The sequence below is a fragment of the Staurois parvus genome, unplaced genomic scaffold (assembly GCF_062004578.1).
Source record: "Staurois parvus isolate SC_StPar_1 unplaced genomic scaffold, SC_StPar_1.0 ptg000988l, whole genome shotgun sequence".
NCBI lineage: Eukaryota > Metazoa > Chordata > Amphibia > Anura > Ranidae > Staurois > Staurois parvus.
The window spans coordinates 6913986-6931037 of NW_028318784.1; the positions used below are offsets into that span (position 1 = coordinate 6913986).

Consider the following 17052-nt stretch of genomic DNA (forward strand, 5'->3'; position numbering starts at 1 on the left):
TATCCATGTGTATAAACATCTGTCTTTGGATTTAAGTGGAATGTACCTTTCTAGCCGCTGCTGTAAAACTGTCAGGTGCTCTTTCAGTCTCTTGATCTCGTCTCGTTTGAGCCGGGTAATCTCCCTGTTTTTGTGCATATATCTAAAAATACAGAAAGTAAATAAGATGATTTTACAATGGATTTCCCATACTGTAGGTGGAGAAAGGTGGAGACCAAGCAGCATTCTACACATTCCTAGTTTAAAGGATCAACAATTCCAAGCAAGCACTGGAGAGAAATGAGACCATGTGCTACCACAGACAATAGCAGAAAAGGAACAATACAGCTGGATACTGGCTGGCATTTAGGCTACCTGGCAACTTGGATTTATTCAATCCTGAAAAGCCCAATGTCATGTCTAAAACACTGAAGGTCTGGTCCTTAAGACACTGAATGTTCTCCCTATTGCTGGATACAGCTATATTCATTGGTAATTTGTTAAAGAGCACAACAACAATGCTCATCTCATTTGGATTCTGTGAGAAGCAGAAAAAAAAAAAAAAAGGCACATTATCAGGACAGGAGTCTGACTATTCTAAATCCCAATGGCCATAAATCATATCTCATATACCACGGCTTTAGTAAGGTTTTTATTTGGTGTACATACACAGTGACCGTATTTAGTTGATTAGGCATAAAAAGACAAAATCTACTATCCTTAAACGGCAAGTTCATCTTTAAAAAAAAAAAAAAAAGAAAAAAAACACAACATTAAAATGCACATCTTTGTGCAGGTAAAAAAATGTGCATTTTTAATAATTTTTTTTATTAGGAGCCAGCAGATAGCGGGTGCAATCTCAGGCTTCTGCAGAGTGTCAGTGTAACTGTCCACCTACACCTCACATGGGCAGGCAGTTACTGAATGACAGGAAGGATCAATGAACTATGCAATGGTTGACGTTATTTGTTCTCCCATTCACAGAACTCTAAGTGAATGGTGTGACCAGGTAGGCAGAGCACCACAAAGCCGTGTTTTGTTTTTGTTTTTTTTTTTTTTTAATTGTGACAGCGAGAGTGCGGAGAAGATCCTGCTATCACAACAGGTCCTCGACGGGGGAGTTTATGGAGGTGGGGGCCGCTCAACATGTTACTAAAAGTGAATGTATCCTTTAAACTTTGTTTAGAGCCATGATATCCTCCATGCAATTAGAACACCTCCAAATGGCCCAGTGGAAGAACATATATGCAACGTTCTACATAGACAGATATTTGCAGTTCCATTCTGCACTTCCCATACTATACTGTATACCCAGAAAGGTTTGCCACTATTCAGAGCCTGTAGCTCCCCAGCTTCCTATGTCCTCTGTCTGCCTCCAGGATGATTAGTAAACCAAACTGGCAAAGTCCTCCATATTCTCTGCCCTCCTTTAAGCTGTTTGATCACAAAACCATGCAGCCTTGAAACAGGTTAAGTTGATGGCTGCGCACAAATAGGGCACAATTAGACCTCATGCACATGGGTCCCTGTGCCTATAAAACAAACTTCGGGTGTACAGGAGCTGCGTACAGGTGCCCACAAAAAACAATGGCTGTGTGTAGGTATGTGTTCACACTTGCATAAACACGTGCATAGATGTGCGCCCCTGGATTTAGACAGCCAGCGTCCATGGTCATATAGCCATACGCATTTGCATGTTTATGCAGTGTATACCCATATGTAGTGAATATCTATGGCCAGCTGTACACATGACTTGTGGCTCCTGGACAGAAACATATGCCCAGTTTTTACACAGTACAGCCCCAGGAGCCCATGTGCATGAGCCTAAAACTGATTTCCCATATGCAGTAAGTTATTAGAAATTCTATGAAGATAGATTGATTACAGGTGCATATACAGGTTGAATTTCAAAAATGATTTTTAGTTTCACTTATCTTTAATACAGTCCTTACTTTCTCTATATCCATGATGTCCCCCTTGTGCCTTGTATCAATGAATTCACCCTTCCCTGCACCCATTGAACTTACCGGGAATACTTTATAGGCATTGGGGGTTATTTACTAAAACTGGAGAATGCAAAATCTGGTGCAGTTCTGTACAGATACTGATCAGTTTCCAGGTTTTACTGCCAAAGCTTAAAGTGGTTCTAAAGGCTCAAGGTTTTTAACCGTCATGCATTCTCCGCTTGAACTTAAAAGAAAAAAAAACCCCACCCCCAATTCTTACCTGAGCCCCTTCAGATCCAGCGATGTTCACAATAGCCTGTAAGGGGACTCTCCCTTCTCATTGGCTGAGACAGCAGGAGAAGCCCACTGGCTCCCGCTGCTGTCAATCACAGCCAGTGAGCCAATGAGGACAGAGAGGCAGGGGTGAGGCCGAGCCATGGCTCTGTGTCTCTTATGGAAGCATAGAGCACCGGCTCAGGAGCTGCTGGGGGCACTGCTCGAGGGAGAGGTTCCAGAGTGCTAGCGGGGGACATAAAAAAAACAAACAAGAAAAAAAAAAAAAAGGAGGAGAATCAGGACAGCTGTGTGCAAACCTACTGCACCAAGCAGGCAAGTATGACATATTTGTTACTTTGAAAAAAAACAAAAAAACAAAGCTTTATCACTTAAGAAGCTGAAGTTAGAAGCGGATTGGCTACCATGTACAGCTGACCAGATTCTGAGTGCTCCAGTTTTAGTAAATCTTCCACAGAGTGTCTAGAACTCAGCAGCACAGGAAAGATGAGAACACAAGACAGGAAAAGTTGCCGCCAGAGAATCTCTCACGCACAGCACACAGGAATGTACAGAAAAGTGCCTGTGCGGTCGAACCTCCATAGCGTGAACAGAGCCTTACCTTTCCTCCTGCAAGCAATGAATTGTGCAGGCTATGGAGGCATTCATAACCTTAACTACTTTCTCAGCAGTGCTCACAACCAATATGAATGATGTGGGTACTTACCTATCCATGTATAGACATGGTGGAAACTCCAGCTTGTTGTGGATTTTCTCAGGCCTTCCCAATGCTTGATTAAATTCAAACCTGGACAGCTCAAATGTCAGTACAGGTGGAAGTTCTGTGAACCAGTGCTGTCACAAATAAAGCACAAAAATAATACAATTTACTTTGACCTATAGTACATGCAAATGTGTGTACATTACCTACCCTCAAGAGATTCTGACTGCTCCATTCATACTCATCTTTCAGGAGAACATAAATCTATAGTCAGATGCTTATATATTCATAGAGAGAGAGAGAACATTTGGCTGGACGTGGACTTTTTTTATTTTTTCAGTTGAAATGTTTGTGAACCTCTCCTTGTTATCTCTTTTGGTCAGATAAATTTAAAAGCATTTTGTTAGATCCATTTGATAAGTGCAAAAAATACCTTTTGGTCCTGCCAGAAATTCAGCATGTTTCTGACTTCCAGTAGTGAATGCTCCACTTCTCAAATATTATCAGCCCTACATGAGTACTCTGTGTGGACTACAGAACACCCCCCCTAAGTTATGAAAATTAGGTTAGGGGGTCACTTTAGGATAGGAAGTGTGTTAGTGGCAGGATCACCACTAAAAAAAATATAGTTTAAAAACACATGAACATAAAAGTAATATACCTACCACATCTTAGTGGTGCAATTTAATTTCAAGTTGCTGGCTAAATGTATTCATATATGGGTGCAAGTTGCTGTAAGTTTCCAACACGGTCATAAAACCGCCTGATCATGTGTTGACATAGCAATTGCTATTCTTTATTTTTTTTCTATTGGTATCTTTATTCCTGTGTTTTTAGTGCCTTCATATTGCAGTGTTATACCTTGGAACTAATTCTTGATGCATTTTAAATATTTCTGAATGCTTGCTTATCTACTATATCCAACTTGTGTACTGCATATGGAGACTGGAAGAGTAACCAGTAGAAGTTGCTCTTTTTTTGATTTGTTTTTATTCAGAACTCCTTGCTTACTAACTGTTGAGAGAAGATACATATGGTGTGCATTGTTATTAAGTCACCAGGCTAATAGATTTTCACTGTAACAGAGCTGTAATGCAGAACTACTGTATAGCACTGCAAAGATGGAAGCAGAACCTGCATATATCACCGTGCACAGATAAAACTGCAAACAACACCACAGAAACACATTCTCAAAACATTACCGTATTGATGGCATTATTTTTATGAAGCGGACATTGCTTAGCCACTGCGTCCTAATAAGACACAAATGGGACGGTCTGCATGTGGATGCACTGAACACCAGCTCAACCCATGCAAGCAAAGATGGTCCTTCGCACAGGTGTACGGAGAGGTACACCCATGTGAATGGGACCTAAATTAACAGCATTTATCTTATCCACCTACAATGCACAGGATGGACATATATTCAGGTAGCAAACCAAGCAATTTCAGCTTTTCCTGCACTGACTATATTTAACAAATCAGCTAGGAACATGTCACAGGCACAATGAGAAGCGCTCATAAACAAACCCTATATATACAGTCAGGTCCATAAATATTGGGACATCGACACAATTCTAACATTTTTGGTTCTATACACCACCACAATGGATTTGAAATGAAACGAACAAGATGTGCTTTAACTGCAGACTGTCGGCTTTAATTTGAGGGTATTTACATCCAAATCAGGTGAACGATGTAGGAATTACAACAGTTTGCATATGTGCCTCCCACTTGTTAAGGGACCAAAAGTAATGGGACAATTGGCTTCTCAGCTGTTCCATGGCCATGTGTGTGGTATTCCCTCATTATCCCAATTACAATGAGCAGATAAAAGGTCCAGAGTTCATTTCAAGCGTGCTATTTGCATTTGGAATCTGTTGCTGTCAACTCTCAAGATGAGATCCAAAGACATGTCACTATCCGTGAAGCAAGCCATCATTAGGCTGAAAAAAACAAAACAAACCCATCAGAGAGATAGCAAAAACAACTGTTTGGAACATTCTTAAAAAGAAGGAACGCACCGGTGAGCTCAGCAACACCAAAAGACCCGGAAGACCACGGAAAACAACTGTGGTGGATGACCGAAGAATTCTTTCTCTGGTGAAGAAAACACCCTTCACAACAGTTGGCCAGATCAAGAACACTCTCCAGGAGGTAGGTGTATGTGTGTCAAAGTCAACAATCAAGAGAAGACTTCACCAGAGTGAATACAGAGGGTTCACCACAAGATGTAAACCATTGGTGAGCCTCAAAAACAGGAAGGCCAGATTAGAGTTTGCCAAACGACATCTAAAAAAGCCTTCACAGTTCTGGAACAACATCCTATGGACAGATGAGACCAAGATCAACTTGTACCAGAGTGATGGGAAGAGAAGAGTATGGAGAAGAAAAGGAACTGCTCATGATCCTAAGCATACCACCTCATCAGTGAAGCATGGTGGTGGTAGTGTCATGGCGTGGGCATGTATGGCTGCCAATGGAACTGGTTCTCTTGTATTTATTGATGATGTGACTGCTGACAAAAGCAGCAGGATGAATTCTGAAGTGTTTCGGGCAATATTATCTGCTCATATTCAGCCAAATGCTTCAGAACCCATTGGACGCCGCTTCACAGTGCAGATGGACAATGACCCAAAGCATACTGCAAATGCGACCAAAGAGTTTTTTAAGGGAAAGAAGTGGAATGTTATGCAATGGCCAAGTCAATCACCTGACCAGAATCCAATTGAGCATGCATTTCACTTGCTGAAGAAAAACTGAAAGAAAATCGCTCGATTCCCCCATCAACAGCTATTGTGTTCTCCTGGAAAGGAGGCACAGGGGGAGGGAATATGGGGGGAGTCGTCCATGTCAGGAGAACACAGCAATTATTTCTAGCAACTATAGTTGCTGGCAATGATCGCATGAAAAATCCAACAGGCTGATTGTACCCAATTCGTACGACAATCAATTTGGGTACAGTCAGCCTTTCCCTTAGATGGTTCGAATCTCGGCCGGTCCCTGCTGAAACAACCGAGATTCAAATCATCTATGGCCAGCTTTAAACTATTGACTGGATCAAGGAAACACACCAACAGTTCATATATTACCATGCTTATCTTTATATGGTGGGGACAGTAGTAAACTGCATGGATATGTTTGAAGATTTCTGCTGAGTCTTGAGTTGGTGTGTATAGGTAGCAGAAAGATTAATATAAAGTGCTAACACTGTACCAGTGCTCAGCCACCGGTCTTACAAACAGGAAACCAAAGAGAATTAACAGTTTGATTTGAAAATGAATAGGTTATTTCAGAGCAACTACAGAGTGAACCAGAAGATGGATGATGTATTACATGAAGGTAGGAAATCAGTAACAAAGACATGTAAAGATGTTTTGCCCAGAGTTCTGCTTTAAGAGACACTAATGTTTTGGAGGGTGACAAATGCAAACAGTTTGCAATCCTAGTATAGATAACTAGGTCCCCAGTATTTCTCACCTCTTGACCAGACTTGCTTGAGTTTTCTGAATGCAATGACTCGATCTCGCCCTCTATCATGGCAGCCTCTAGGCATTCATGCAAGTCTTTGAATCCGTTCACCTGGAGAGGATACTGCCCAAACATCTCCGTGTTTTCAAATTTCTTTCCTTAGAAAGAGAATCAAACATCAACAAGGACAGGAACCAAAGCACACTTGAAATCAGGTCATCAAAATATCTCCCCATACTAATACCTTTAATAAGCTATCCCCTATCTTCAGGGAAATGTGTATTTCCAAACATTCTCATTTTATCGGTGTGTGAAAGATGAACTTGCCTACTGCAACTTGTAGCCATAAGCAAGAGACAGAGGGTTCATCATTCTGAATTTTGATAAAATAAACAGAAAAACAAGTTTCCCATGTACTTGCTGGTGAAAAGCTTTTGCCTGTAAACATCTTTTGTAGAGGAGGACAAGGCTTTTCTATGTGACATCAGTTCCATAATATCTGAGGAATGCCAAGACAAGTACCCTTGTCACTGTTAATTCTCCATGAAGTGTTCCGGAAGCAGCCAGCCCTCATCCCCCAGGAAGAAACAACTACAATGTAATACTGTTTCTTAACCAAGTGATCTCAGATTTCAAAAATCAGAAAAGAACTAAAAATAGTCAACATCCCCACAGCTAAGAAATCCTTGGGGTCCTCTGTTCACTCAAACATCCAATAATGGCAGAGAGGCTCTTCAATGTAAAAGGGCTGCATATCAATAAAAATATCTGTATCTGTATTGTAGTGAATGCCTGAAATTTGACTTGGGTTTTAGTGCAGACTTCTGAGAAAAGCAATATACTGATGACACATGCAGTAGTTAAAATTGTTAGGAGCATTCTGCACACCAGTGATGTACGGAATATGCCTGCAGGAGGTAATCTTGCAAGGAAGCAACATTTGAATCCTTGACTGGGAGACACAGGGGAATGGTAATGTTGGGTTCTCAGCTGACTTTGCGAGACCATCCCTCTGAAACAGACATGTGTTTAGCAACTCCAGTATCACACAGGTAAAAATCTACACTCTTCCTTTCCAGGGTATGTGTTTCTGCACATTTACATCACATTACAGGGTCACTTTAGGGTTCAGGATAGGAATGTTGCCATAAACAGCTGTATACACATGCATCCATACAATTGAAAAAAGCCCATTTAGCATAGTGAACTGTGAAACTGCACAATTGGCTAAAAATATCACCATCAGCAGTCAAGACTACACTTAAAAATTTCATTGGGAAACTCCACTATGGCAGCCAGTGACCCATTGAAAGCCACACTGCTGGTAAAAATCACAGACATCAAACCACATGCATCTGAAACTGAGATTTGTCCAAATTTTACACATACATACATATATACATACACACAACAATCAGCCATACCAATATGACCACTGACAGGTAAAGTGAGCAATGGATTATTTTGTTACAATGGTACTTGAAGGTGGGTGGGATATATTAGGCAGCAAGTGAACATGCTGTCCCTGAAGTTAATGTGTTGAAAGCAGAAAAAATGAGCACACGTAAGAATTTCAGCAACTTTGCCAAGGACCAAATTGCAATGGCTAGAGATGACTGGGTCAGAGCATCTCCAAAACTTCAGTTCTTGTGCAATGTTCCCGGTCTGCAGTCTCACCTACCAAAAGTGGTCCAAGGAAGTAAAACCGACGACAGGGTCATGGATGGTCAAGGCCCATTGATGCACGTGGGGAGCAAAGGCTGGTTTGTATAGTTCGATCCAATATAAGAGCTACTGTAACTCAGATTGCTGAAAATATTAAGGCTGGTCCTGATGGAAAGGTGTCAGAACACACAGTGGATTGCAGTTTGTTACATACCGGGCTGCATAGCCACAAACTGGTCAGGGTGCCCATACTCACCCATATCCGCAGCCAAAAGCATCTACAATAGACATGAGAACATCCGAACAGGACCATGGAACAAATTGAAAGGGTGGCCTGAACTGATGAATCATGTGTTCTTTTACAGCATGTGGATGGCTGGGTGTATGCAAGTCATTTACTTAGGGAAGAGATTGCGCAAGGATGCAATATGGGAAGTCCGATACATTAAGGCCCCACTTTGCAGCTTATAGGACTTAAAGGATCTGGGCTGTTGTTGGCTTTGGTGCCAGATTCCACAGCATACCTTCAGAGGTCTAGTGAAGTTCATGCCTCAATGGGTCAAAGGGGGATCTACTCATTATTAGGCGCGTAATCATAATTCTGTGACTGATTGGTGTGGCATACACACACTAAATATGGCCAAACGTTTGGGATACCTGACTATCAGACCTATATGAGCTTGTGGGACATTCCAGAACAATGGATAATATAGAGTAACAGAGGTGAGGGATTGAACTTCACACAGTCTATTTAATCCAAATGTAAAAATGAATGAGCTGAGAAGTGAAAATCATGCAACTTTCCCCTCTGTGTAAGAAAGTGGAAAGAGTTTTATTGTATCTTGAAGAAACAATTTAAGCATCAAGTAGAGCAGGTTTTCACTCTGAAGACAGTTTTTGCGACCGTTCCCATGAAACAGATACCAACCTTCATGAACACCCACTGCCAGGAATCGTCCATAGAAGAGCTCCACCATTGGGTTCTTTGGCTTTTCTCCATCCCTGGGGAAAATAAAATCACAAAGGATGTTGCAATTTAACATTACATGAACTAATGAACTATGGCAAAGACACACCAAACAATCATATTTTAGCTTTCATTATCTAACCTAGTCAGAAATCTTGAAACAAGCAATCTCACTGATTCCTATGGGCACATTAACCTTATTTTCGGTTACAAAGAGTATAATAGACAAGTATTCTTCCAATGCACTAAAGTAGCATAGAAATCTTTTTGCAAAAGGCAATATTTACAGGTTTATAAATTGTATTACAAGTTTATGAAAAGGTTATCTTTGTAATTTTAAAAAATGGTGACGGGAGAAAGAGCCTACCGTTTAAGACCCATCTGAAATTGCTAGTTTTCTGGCAATCAAGGACAACCCTAAGGCTTCAATACTTATAGTCATTGACCCAAAACAAGTATACAGATAAATATCAAACATTTCTATTCTACATATTTTTTGGGTTGGCGACAGTCAGGCAGCGGAAGCAGGGGTGGAGTCTATATACAGATACTAATGTTAACTTGGGTCACAAAGATAATTAAAATGATTTAGGGGCAAATGTATAGCGGACAGTTGACTAAGCTATCCGCTGGACACCACACTGCTTACTCCACATTGCTCCTTTTTACGAGAAAACACTGCAGAGAACTCTGTATTTGGAGGAAAGGCCGGTCAAACAACTGGGCTCTCTCCACTTTCCAAATGGTTTCTTTTGTTTAATTAATATGAATGATGCTCCACTTACTTTTGCAAAGCATGGACAGCATAATGGACACTACTGTTCTACATAAAAGTGCATTTTTATTATTAATGCAAAAGCATAGCTATCATAAGGCCAAACATATGCTTTATAACTGAGGCCCTAAGTGAGGAATCTATTAAAAGGTTTAGTACTGTCTGACACAATCACTGTCGGTGACAATGAAGCCCTGTGCTTGCTGTGAGAAGCAAAGCAAAAGCTTTCCAACCACCACAAAGTCGATGTGAGAGTTCTTGAATAACCTTCTCTACGGAGAGTAGAGTAAATGCTTTGACATGTTACTGCTGCTTCATTATCCCTCTCGCCTCCAGTGTAATGTGCATGTCGCTGAGCTCTTCAATTGTCAGGAAATGTTCGCAGCCCAAGGGCAGCGCCATGATCTTTATGGAATTGCTAAACAGTGAAAAAGCCAATTATAAGAACAAAAGTGATCGCTTGCAGAGCTGAATCCACACTAACCCTCACAGAGCAGAGTGAAGCCTCCAAAATGTTCAAAGGAAGGAAGTGACAGACGTGTATGGGATGTTTCTCTGTCACAGCTACAAGTGCGACTATTTGCTGCAAAACAGAGGACTCCCTTCTATTCTCTGCATGTTGTCAGTGTTCTTGGAAAAATGGTACAAACTAGAATCGGGAGCCCTTTCAAAAAAGGTGCAACTGCAATTACCGGTAAGCTAGGCCAGTAAGCAAATACTGCTGGGACCAGAGGCTGGAAGTGCTTTGTACTTTTATATCAGTTTTTATCTAAGCTCATTAAAGTATCGGATGTAAACCCTGACACACACTGCTTGATGCAAGCTAAATATCATTCAAAGACTTGACATTTTTCTTTCCAAGGGTACCATGAAAAAAGTGCCACAGTAGGTTCAAGAACACGATTTTGATCTTCTACTCCAGTACGAGTGTATACATTACTGGACAATCAAAATCATACAGTACTATGCAGACTAGAATCCCTACATCAGTTTGAATATAAAGGAACTTCTCAAAACAAGAGAACAACCATGGTAAAACAACGAGTATGTCTCCAAAGGACCAACCCAAGCTGGTGACAAAAAATAAGTGGAGGCTATATACACTTCAGTTCCCAAGTTGTGATAAATAGAATGTATATGCCAAACTGTCTATATCACAGCCGACATAACAGGACTGAATTTAGAGTGAGGGAAAAACCCGCAGTGGATGGTCTTGTACAAAACGTCTTCCAAGGCTGTCAGTGTCTTCTGGAAGGCCTCAAGTTTGTTCAATAATGTACAGGTGCATCTCAAGCTAGAATATCATCAAAAAGTTAATTTATTTCAGTAATTCAATTTATTAACTGAAACTCCTATTATATAGATTCATTACACACGTAGTAATATATTTCAAGCATTTCTTTCTTTTAATTTTGATGATCATGGCTTAACTAATGAAAACCTAAAATTCAGTATCTCAAAATTAGAATATTGTGAAAAGTTCAATATTGTAAACTCATGGGGGTTTATTTACTAAAGCTGGAGAGTGCAAAATCAGACTCACTTCTGCATAGAAACCAATCAGCTTCCAGGTTTCATTGCCAAAGCTTCATTGAACAAGCTGAGGTTAGAAGCTGATTGGTTTCTATGCAGAAGGGAGTCTGATTTTGGACTCTCCAGCTTTAGTAAATAAACCCCATGGTGTCTCACTCTAATCAGCAAATTAACTCAAAACACCTGTAAAGGGTTCCTGAGCCGTTAAATGATTTCGCAGTCTGGTTCAGTAGGTTACACAATCACGGGGGAAGACTGCTGACTTGACAGTTGTCCAGAAGACAGTCACTGACACCTTCTACAAGGATGGTAAGTCACAAAATATCATTGCTAAAGAAGCTGGATGTTCACAAGAGTGCTGTACCCAAGCATATTAATGGAAAGTTGAGTGGAAGGAAACATTGTGGTAGAAAAAGGTGCACAAGCAACAGGGATAAACGCAGCCTTGAGAGGATTGTGAAGCAAAGGCCATTCAAGAATTCGGGGCAGATTCACAAGGAGTAGACTACGGCTGGTGTCAGTGCTTCAAGAGCCACCACACACAGACATATCCAGGACACTGGCTACAACTGTCACATTCCTTGCGTCAAGCCACTCCTGAACCAGAGGCATCGTCAGAAGTGTCTTACTTGGGCTAAGGAGAAAAAGGACTGGACTGCTGCTCAGTGGTCCAAAGTCCTCTTTTTGGATGAAAGTAAATTTTTCATTTCATTTGGAAATCAAGGTCCCAGAAGAAGAGTGGAAAGGCACAGAATCCAAGTTGCATGAGGTCCAGTGTAACGTTTCCACAGTCAGTAATGATTTGGGGAGCCATGTCATCTGCTGGTATTGGTCCACTGTGTTTTATCTAGTCCAAAGTCAGCGCAGCCCTCTATCAGGAAATTCTAGAGCACTTCATGTTTCCCTCTGCTGACAAGCTTCATGGAGAAGCTGATTTCATTTTCCAGCAGGACTTGGCACCTGACCACACTGCCAAAAGTACCAATACCTGGTTTAATGATCATGGTATCACTGTGCTTGATTGGCCAGATAACAAGCCTGACCTAAACCCCATATAGAATCTGTGGGGTATTGGCAAAATGAGACACACCAGACCCAACAATGCAGACGAGCTGAAGGCCACTATCAAAGTAACTTGGGCTTCCATAACAGCTCAGCAGTGCCACAGGCTGATCGCCTCCATGCCACGCTGCATTGAAGCAGTAATTCATGCAAAAGGAGCCCCTAGCAAGTATTGAGTGCATACTATACTGTACATGGACATACTTTTCAGTAAGCCAACATTTCTGTAATAAAAAAACCTTTTTTGTTTTTTTAATTAGTCTTATGTAATATTCTAATTTTCTGAGTTACTGAAATTTGGGTTTTCACTAGCTTCATGCCATAATCATTAAAATTAAAAGAAGGAAATGCTTGAAATATATCACTCCGTGTGTAATAAAGCTATATAATAGAGGAGTTTCACCTTCTGAACTGAATTACTGAAAAATTTACTTTTTGATGATATTTTCATTTGAGATGCACCTGTATTAACAATTTGTTCATTAATGTAAATTTCAGACAGCTTGGTAAAGACCATTGCACTTGGAAAATCTGTTTTTTCATTGTTTAACAAATGGTCCATCTAGCAGCCACAAACAAACTTTTTTTGTGTGACCAGGATAAACCAAGGCGGTAGCACCATTCATAGTGTTAACCAAAGCAGTCTGCCAAAGAAAGTTAAACTTTAGTTTGGCTTATGCGGCTCCTACTCCCTCCGCTGGCAACGCCAGCTCCATGCACTCTGATGCTCTGGGATGGCGGGTCGGCAACCCGCGATTTGGGCTTGCTGACTTGCCATCCCAGAGCATGAGGTCACAGGCCACATCAGAGGGCTCCGTGGGCCATGGATCGAACGCCACTGCTTTAGGCACACTTTTAACTGCATTCAAAGTGCAAGTAAAAAACTGTACCAATGTTTTCACCTATGTAATTTAGAATATTGCATTTTAAAAAATCCTGGGTCCTTATTAAACCTCCAATTCCAAAAATGTTGGGGACACAGTTTAAAATCTACAAAAAAACGACCTGCAAATCTCATAAACCCATATTTTAGTTACAATAGAAAATAGAAAACATATCAAGTGTTTAAACTGAAAAAAATTAACCCTTTTGAGAAAAAAAATTAAAAGGTATTAAGTCTCCAAAAAGCTGACAAAGTAAATGGAACCAACCACCTTTTTCAACAATTTTACACACAAAACTTAGTGATATGCCTTTAGTGGAAACAAATAAAAGGTTTTGGGCTTTTGCGCCAAGACGCTAGAGTGTCAGATGGCCAATTTGACTTCTTTGTTGTGCTGCCAAGATGAAAACAGAACCTATTATTTGTAGGAAAGCTAAACTGAGGTGTCAGGACAAGCCACAGGTAAATTGTTAACTCAAGTTTAAAAAAAGGTCAATTCATTCCCATGAAGCTTGTACACATGGTAAAAAATGTTCCTTTACACTATAAATTGACATGAAAACAGGAACAGGTTCTGGGAGTATAAGAACACTGTCATCAATCCATGTGACACAGAAGAGAAAATAATAAGAATGTTCTTGTGTTTAATTCTCTGCATCATTTAATAAGGAAAATTCGAGTCTCAGCTTGCCCATCCTAATTCAATCCAAGCTACACAAGACAATGCCAAAAGGTACATCCCTCACCTTTCTTCCTCTGCCTTTATCTGGAACGCGTCCTCCAGCCAGTCCAGCAGTTTGTGGGTGAATTCACTTACATCTTGCTGCAGGAAACAAAGAAAACCCATCAGTGCTGCAATAAGATGGCAAAATAGAGAGGCTGAAAATAACTGCATCCATAATTGAACCACATTTCGCCGCAAATACAAAAAACATTTGTGAAACTAAATCAAATACTATGCAGGAGAGATAGCACTGTAATATGAAATTTATCTGCATCTGGAAAATCTCTACACTGATTGCTCAAAGCACATGCGATGCATACATGATTAGGCTAAAGGAAGTTACAGCCAAAGCCACAAAAATAGTTGTAAGGCTGACACTGGTAACAACCTCCATTTGATTCCTGTTAAAGGAATTATACACTGGGGTTGATTTACTAAAGGAAAATAGACTCTGCACTTTTGCAATTGCAGGTGCACTCATTTTCCTCAGAGCTTAGTGAATGTGGTGATTTCCATCATCGAATCATGTGCAAGCAAAAATGCTATTTTTTTTCTAATTTTCCTTCCACCTGCTTCAGTATTCTTTACAAAGTGAAGCTTCACCACATTCACTATAATCTTGGGAATATACAAAGTGCACAGTCTATTTGCCTTTTAGTAAATCAACCCCAGTGTATCTAAATTGTACCGTAAAGTCCAATATCAACCAGAGTTTGAATACGCTGCCCAGTGCACTTTGTAAACTAATAGACCCAGACACATTGGGGTTTATTTACAAAGGCAAACCGACTGCGTACTTTGCAAGTGCAGTTGCTCCAAAGCTTAGTAAATGAAGGGGGAGCTCTGCTGACTTCCATCATCCACTCATGTTTAAGTAAAAATACAGGTTTTTTTTTTGTTTGTTTGTTTTATTTTCCGTGCATGTGATTGGGTATTCTTTGTAAAGTGAAGCTTTACCTAATTTATTGAGCTCTGGAGCATCTGTACTTGTAAAGTGCACAGTCATTGCCTTCAGTAAATCAACCCCACTGCCAACCCTCAAAAAAAACAAAAAAAGTCTGGTAAAAGGACACACATGCAGGGGAGATGCTGGCTATGCAGGAACAGAGCACTAGAGAAGGATACAGGATGCACATTTCCACAAAATGAAAAGGGTAGTTTAAAGCATTTTCAATAGAGACCAGTTCAAAATAATAAAATAATGCAGAAGATGACAACAGTGTAACAAAACATGTATGATACTTACTTTGGGCTTTAAACTACTTTTCAATGAACAGTAAAATACATTTAATACATGACACAGGATGGCAGATTCAGGCAGGTTAAAATCAAGTGTTAGAATTTTTCTTTTAAACCACTTTAGCAACATGCTATAGCCGAAAGACAGGCCACAGTGGGGCTCTCTTGTCTAGGAGGGCATCCATAGACATCCTCCCAGAACCCACCTTTCTAGTGCGATCTGTGACCACTATCATTGGACACTGCGGATCACAGATTGTGGTAAAGGGCCAATCACAGTTGCCCTTTACCATGTGATCACATGTAAAAAGACTTGTTGGTTATCGCTGTGTCTGTGTGAGGAAAGTACAGCCGATACCTGGCAAGACTGTCTGTACTTTGTTTGCACTGATCATCAATGCATCCCCATCAGTGCAGCCTGTGCCGCCTCATTAGTGCACATCAGTGAAGAAGAAAAATTATTTGCAAAAACAAAGAAAAGCTTTTTTTCTTCAATTTTTGGTCTCTTTTCGCTTGTTTAGCAAAAAAAAATAAAAACTCCCATTGGTGATTAAACATCACCAAAAGAAAGCTCGGTCTCCAAAAAAATTATATAAATTTCATCTGGGTACAGTGTTGAATGACCTTGCAATTGTCAAAGTGTGACAGCACTGAAAGCTAAAAATTGGCCTGGACAGGAAGGGGGTGAAAGTGCCCAGTATTGAAGTGGTTAAACATGGGGAGGTTAGGCATGGGTGAGGTGGAAGAGACTTTCTTTACTTGGAGATGGGCTTTAGGCTTCACATTGCCTTAAAATATGCATATAAAAGTGTTTTTCAATTACAGAACTGAACACCGCTACAATGCTGTCAATGGAGCCAATCACACAGGTGTGTAAACATGAGCTGCTTTCAAATCTGTAACACAGACTCCAAAAATCTGCGTCTAAGAACATGTGATTTATATGCTTACATATATAAACACATGTATACACATTTGTACATGCATAAATTAAGTCTAAACAAAGGGTTAACAAAAACAAATCATGCACACATATGCGTCTTTATGCATTTAAATGCATCTATATTTTACTGATCACTGTACAAGAACTTTTTTTTTTCCATGAAAACAGATATGGAATTATATCAGTAAAATTTTTACGGCCATGTGAATAAAAAACCAAGTCATACCTTTAAAGGAGGCTGCACACTCACATTATCTGTTCCCCATGCCACTGAACTCCAATCCTGAAGATTTCAATCTCAGGATCGAAGTGGTGTTTGCCAGCAGCAGGAAAGGGACGTTTGTACAGTTATCTTTTACATGTAGGGCTTGGTTTTGTATAGCAACAGGGTAATTTTTACGACAACAACTAGAATAAAATAGACTTCAATGATGCTGTAGTTCTCACCTTGCTATTAAAGAATAGCACCAGTTTAAAAACAAAAATATGCTGAGAGCACAAAAAGCATGATATTAAGCTGGAAGTTACCTGCTGAGAGTCATTTGACTTAAAGGCATCCTTTAGAATCTCTACTGCTCTAGAAGGATCGACATATTTCCTCTTTGAACTGACCAACAGTGAGAAGAGATATCTCAGCTCACGCATGAAAGGCAGGTTTCTGTGTTCCTGTGGAGTGTAGATGAAAAAAACAAAAAGAGAAAAAAAAAACAGATATTGTCTGAAAAGTTGGCAGTTATGCAAACTACTATAATATATGGTACATACCTAGCTGTCATTTGTACCTACCTTCCCACCTTTTTTAAAGTCTAAATTTAAAGACGTGACACTTTAAAGATTCAGATGGTAAAATATCTTCAGTATATAAATTCAT

At 40.1% G+C, this 17052-nt stretch overlaps 1 protein-coding gene across 3 annotated transcripts in view; it reads right to left on the reverse strand.

Annotated features, from left to right (window-relative positions):
• Nucleotides 1-17052, reverse strand: part of USP25 (ubiquitin specific peptidase 25) — a 184841-nt gene that overhangs the window by 52490 nt on the left and 115299 nt on the right. For all 3 annotated transcript variants that reach the window (XM_089657388.1, XM_089657387.1, XM_089657386.1), the window contains exons 7-12: nt 16710-16847; nt 14022-14098; nt 8984-9057; nt 6400-6548; nt 2926-3053; nt 47-142 (exon numbers count right to left, since the gene is read on the reverse strand). In XM_089657388.1, coding sequence (XP_089513514.1) covers nt 47-142; nt 2926-3053; nt 6400-6548; nt 8984-9057; nt 14022-14098; nt 16710-16847 — 662 coding nt within the window. The remainder of the gene's footprint in view (nt 1-46; nt 143-2925; nt 3054-6399; nt 6549-8983; nt 9058-14021; nt 14099-16709; nt 16848-17052) is intronic.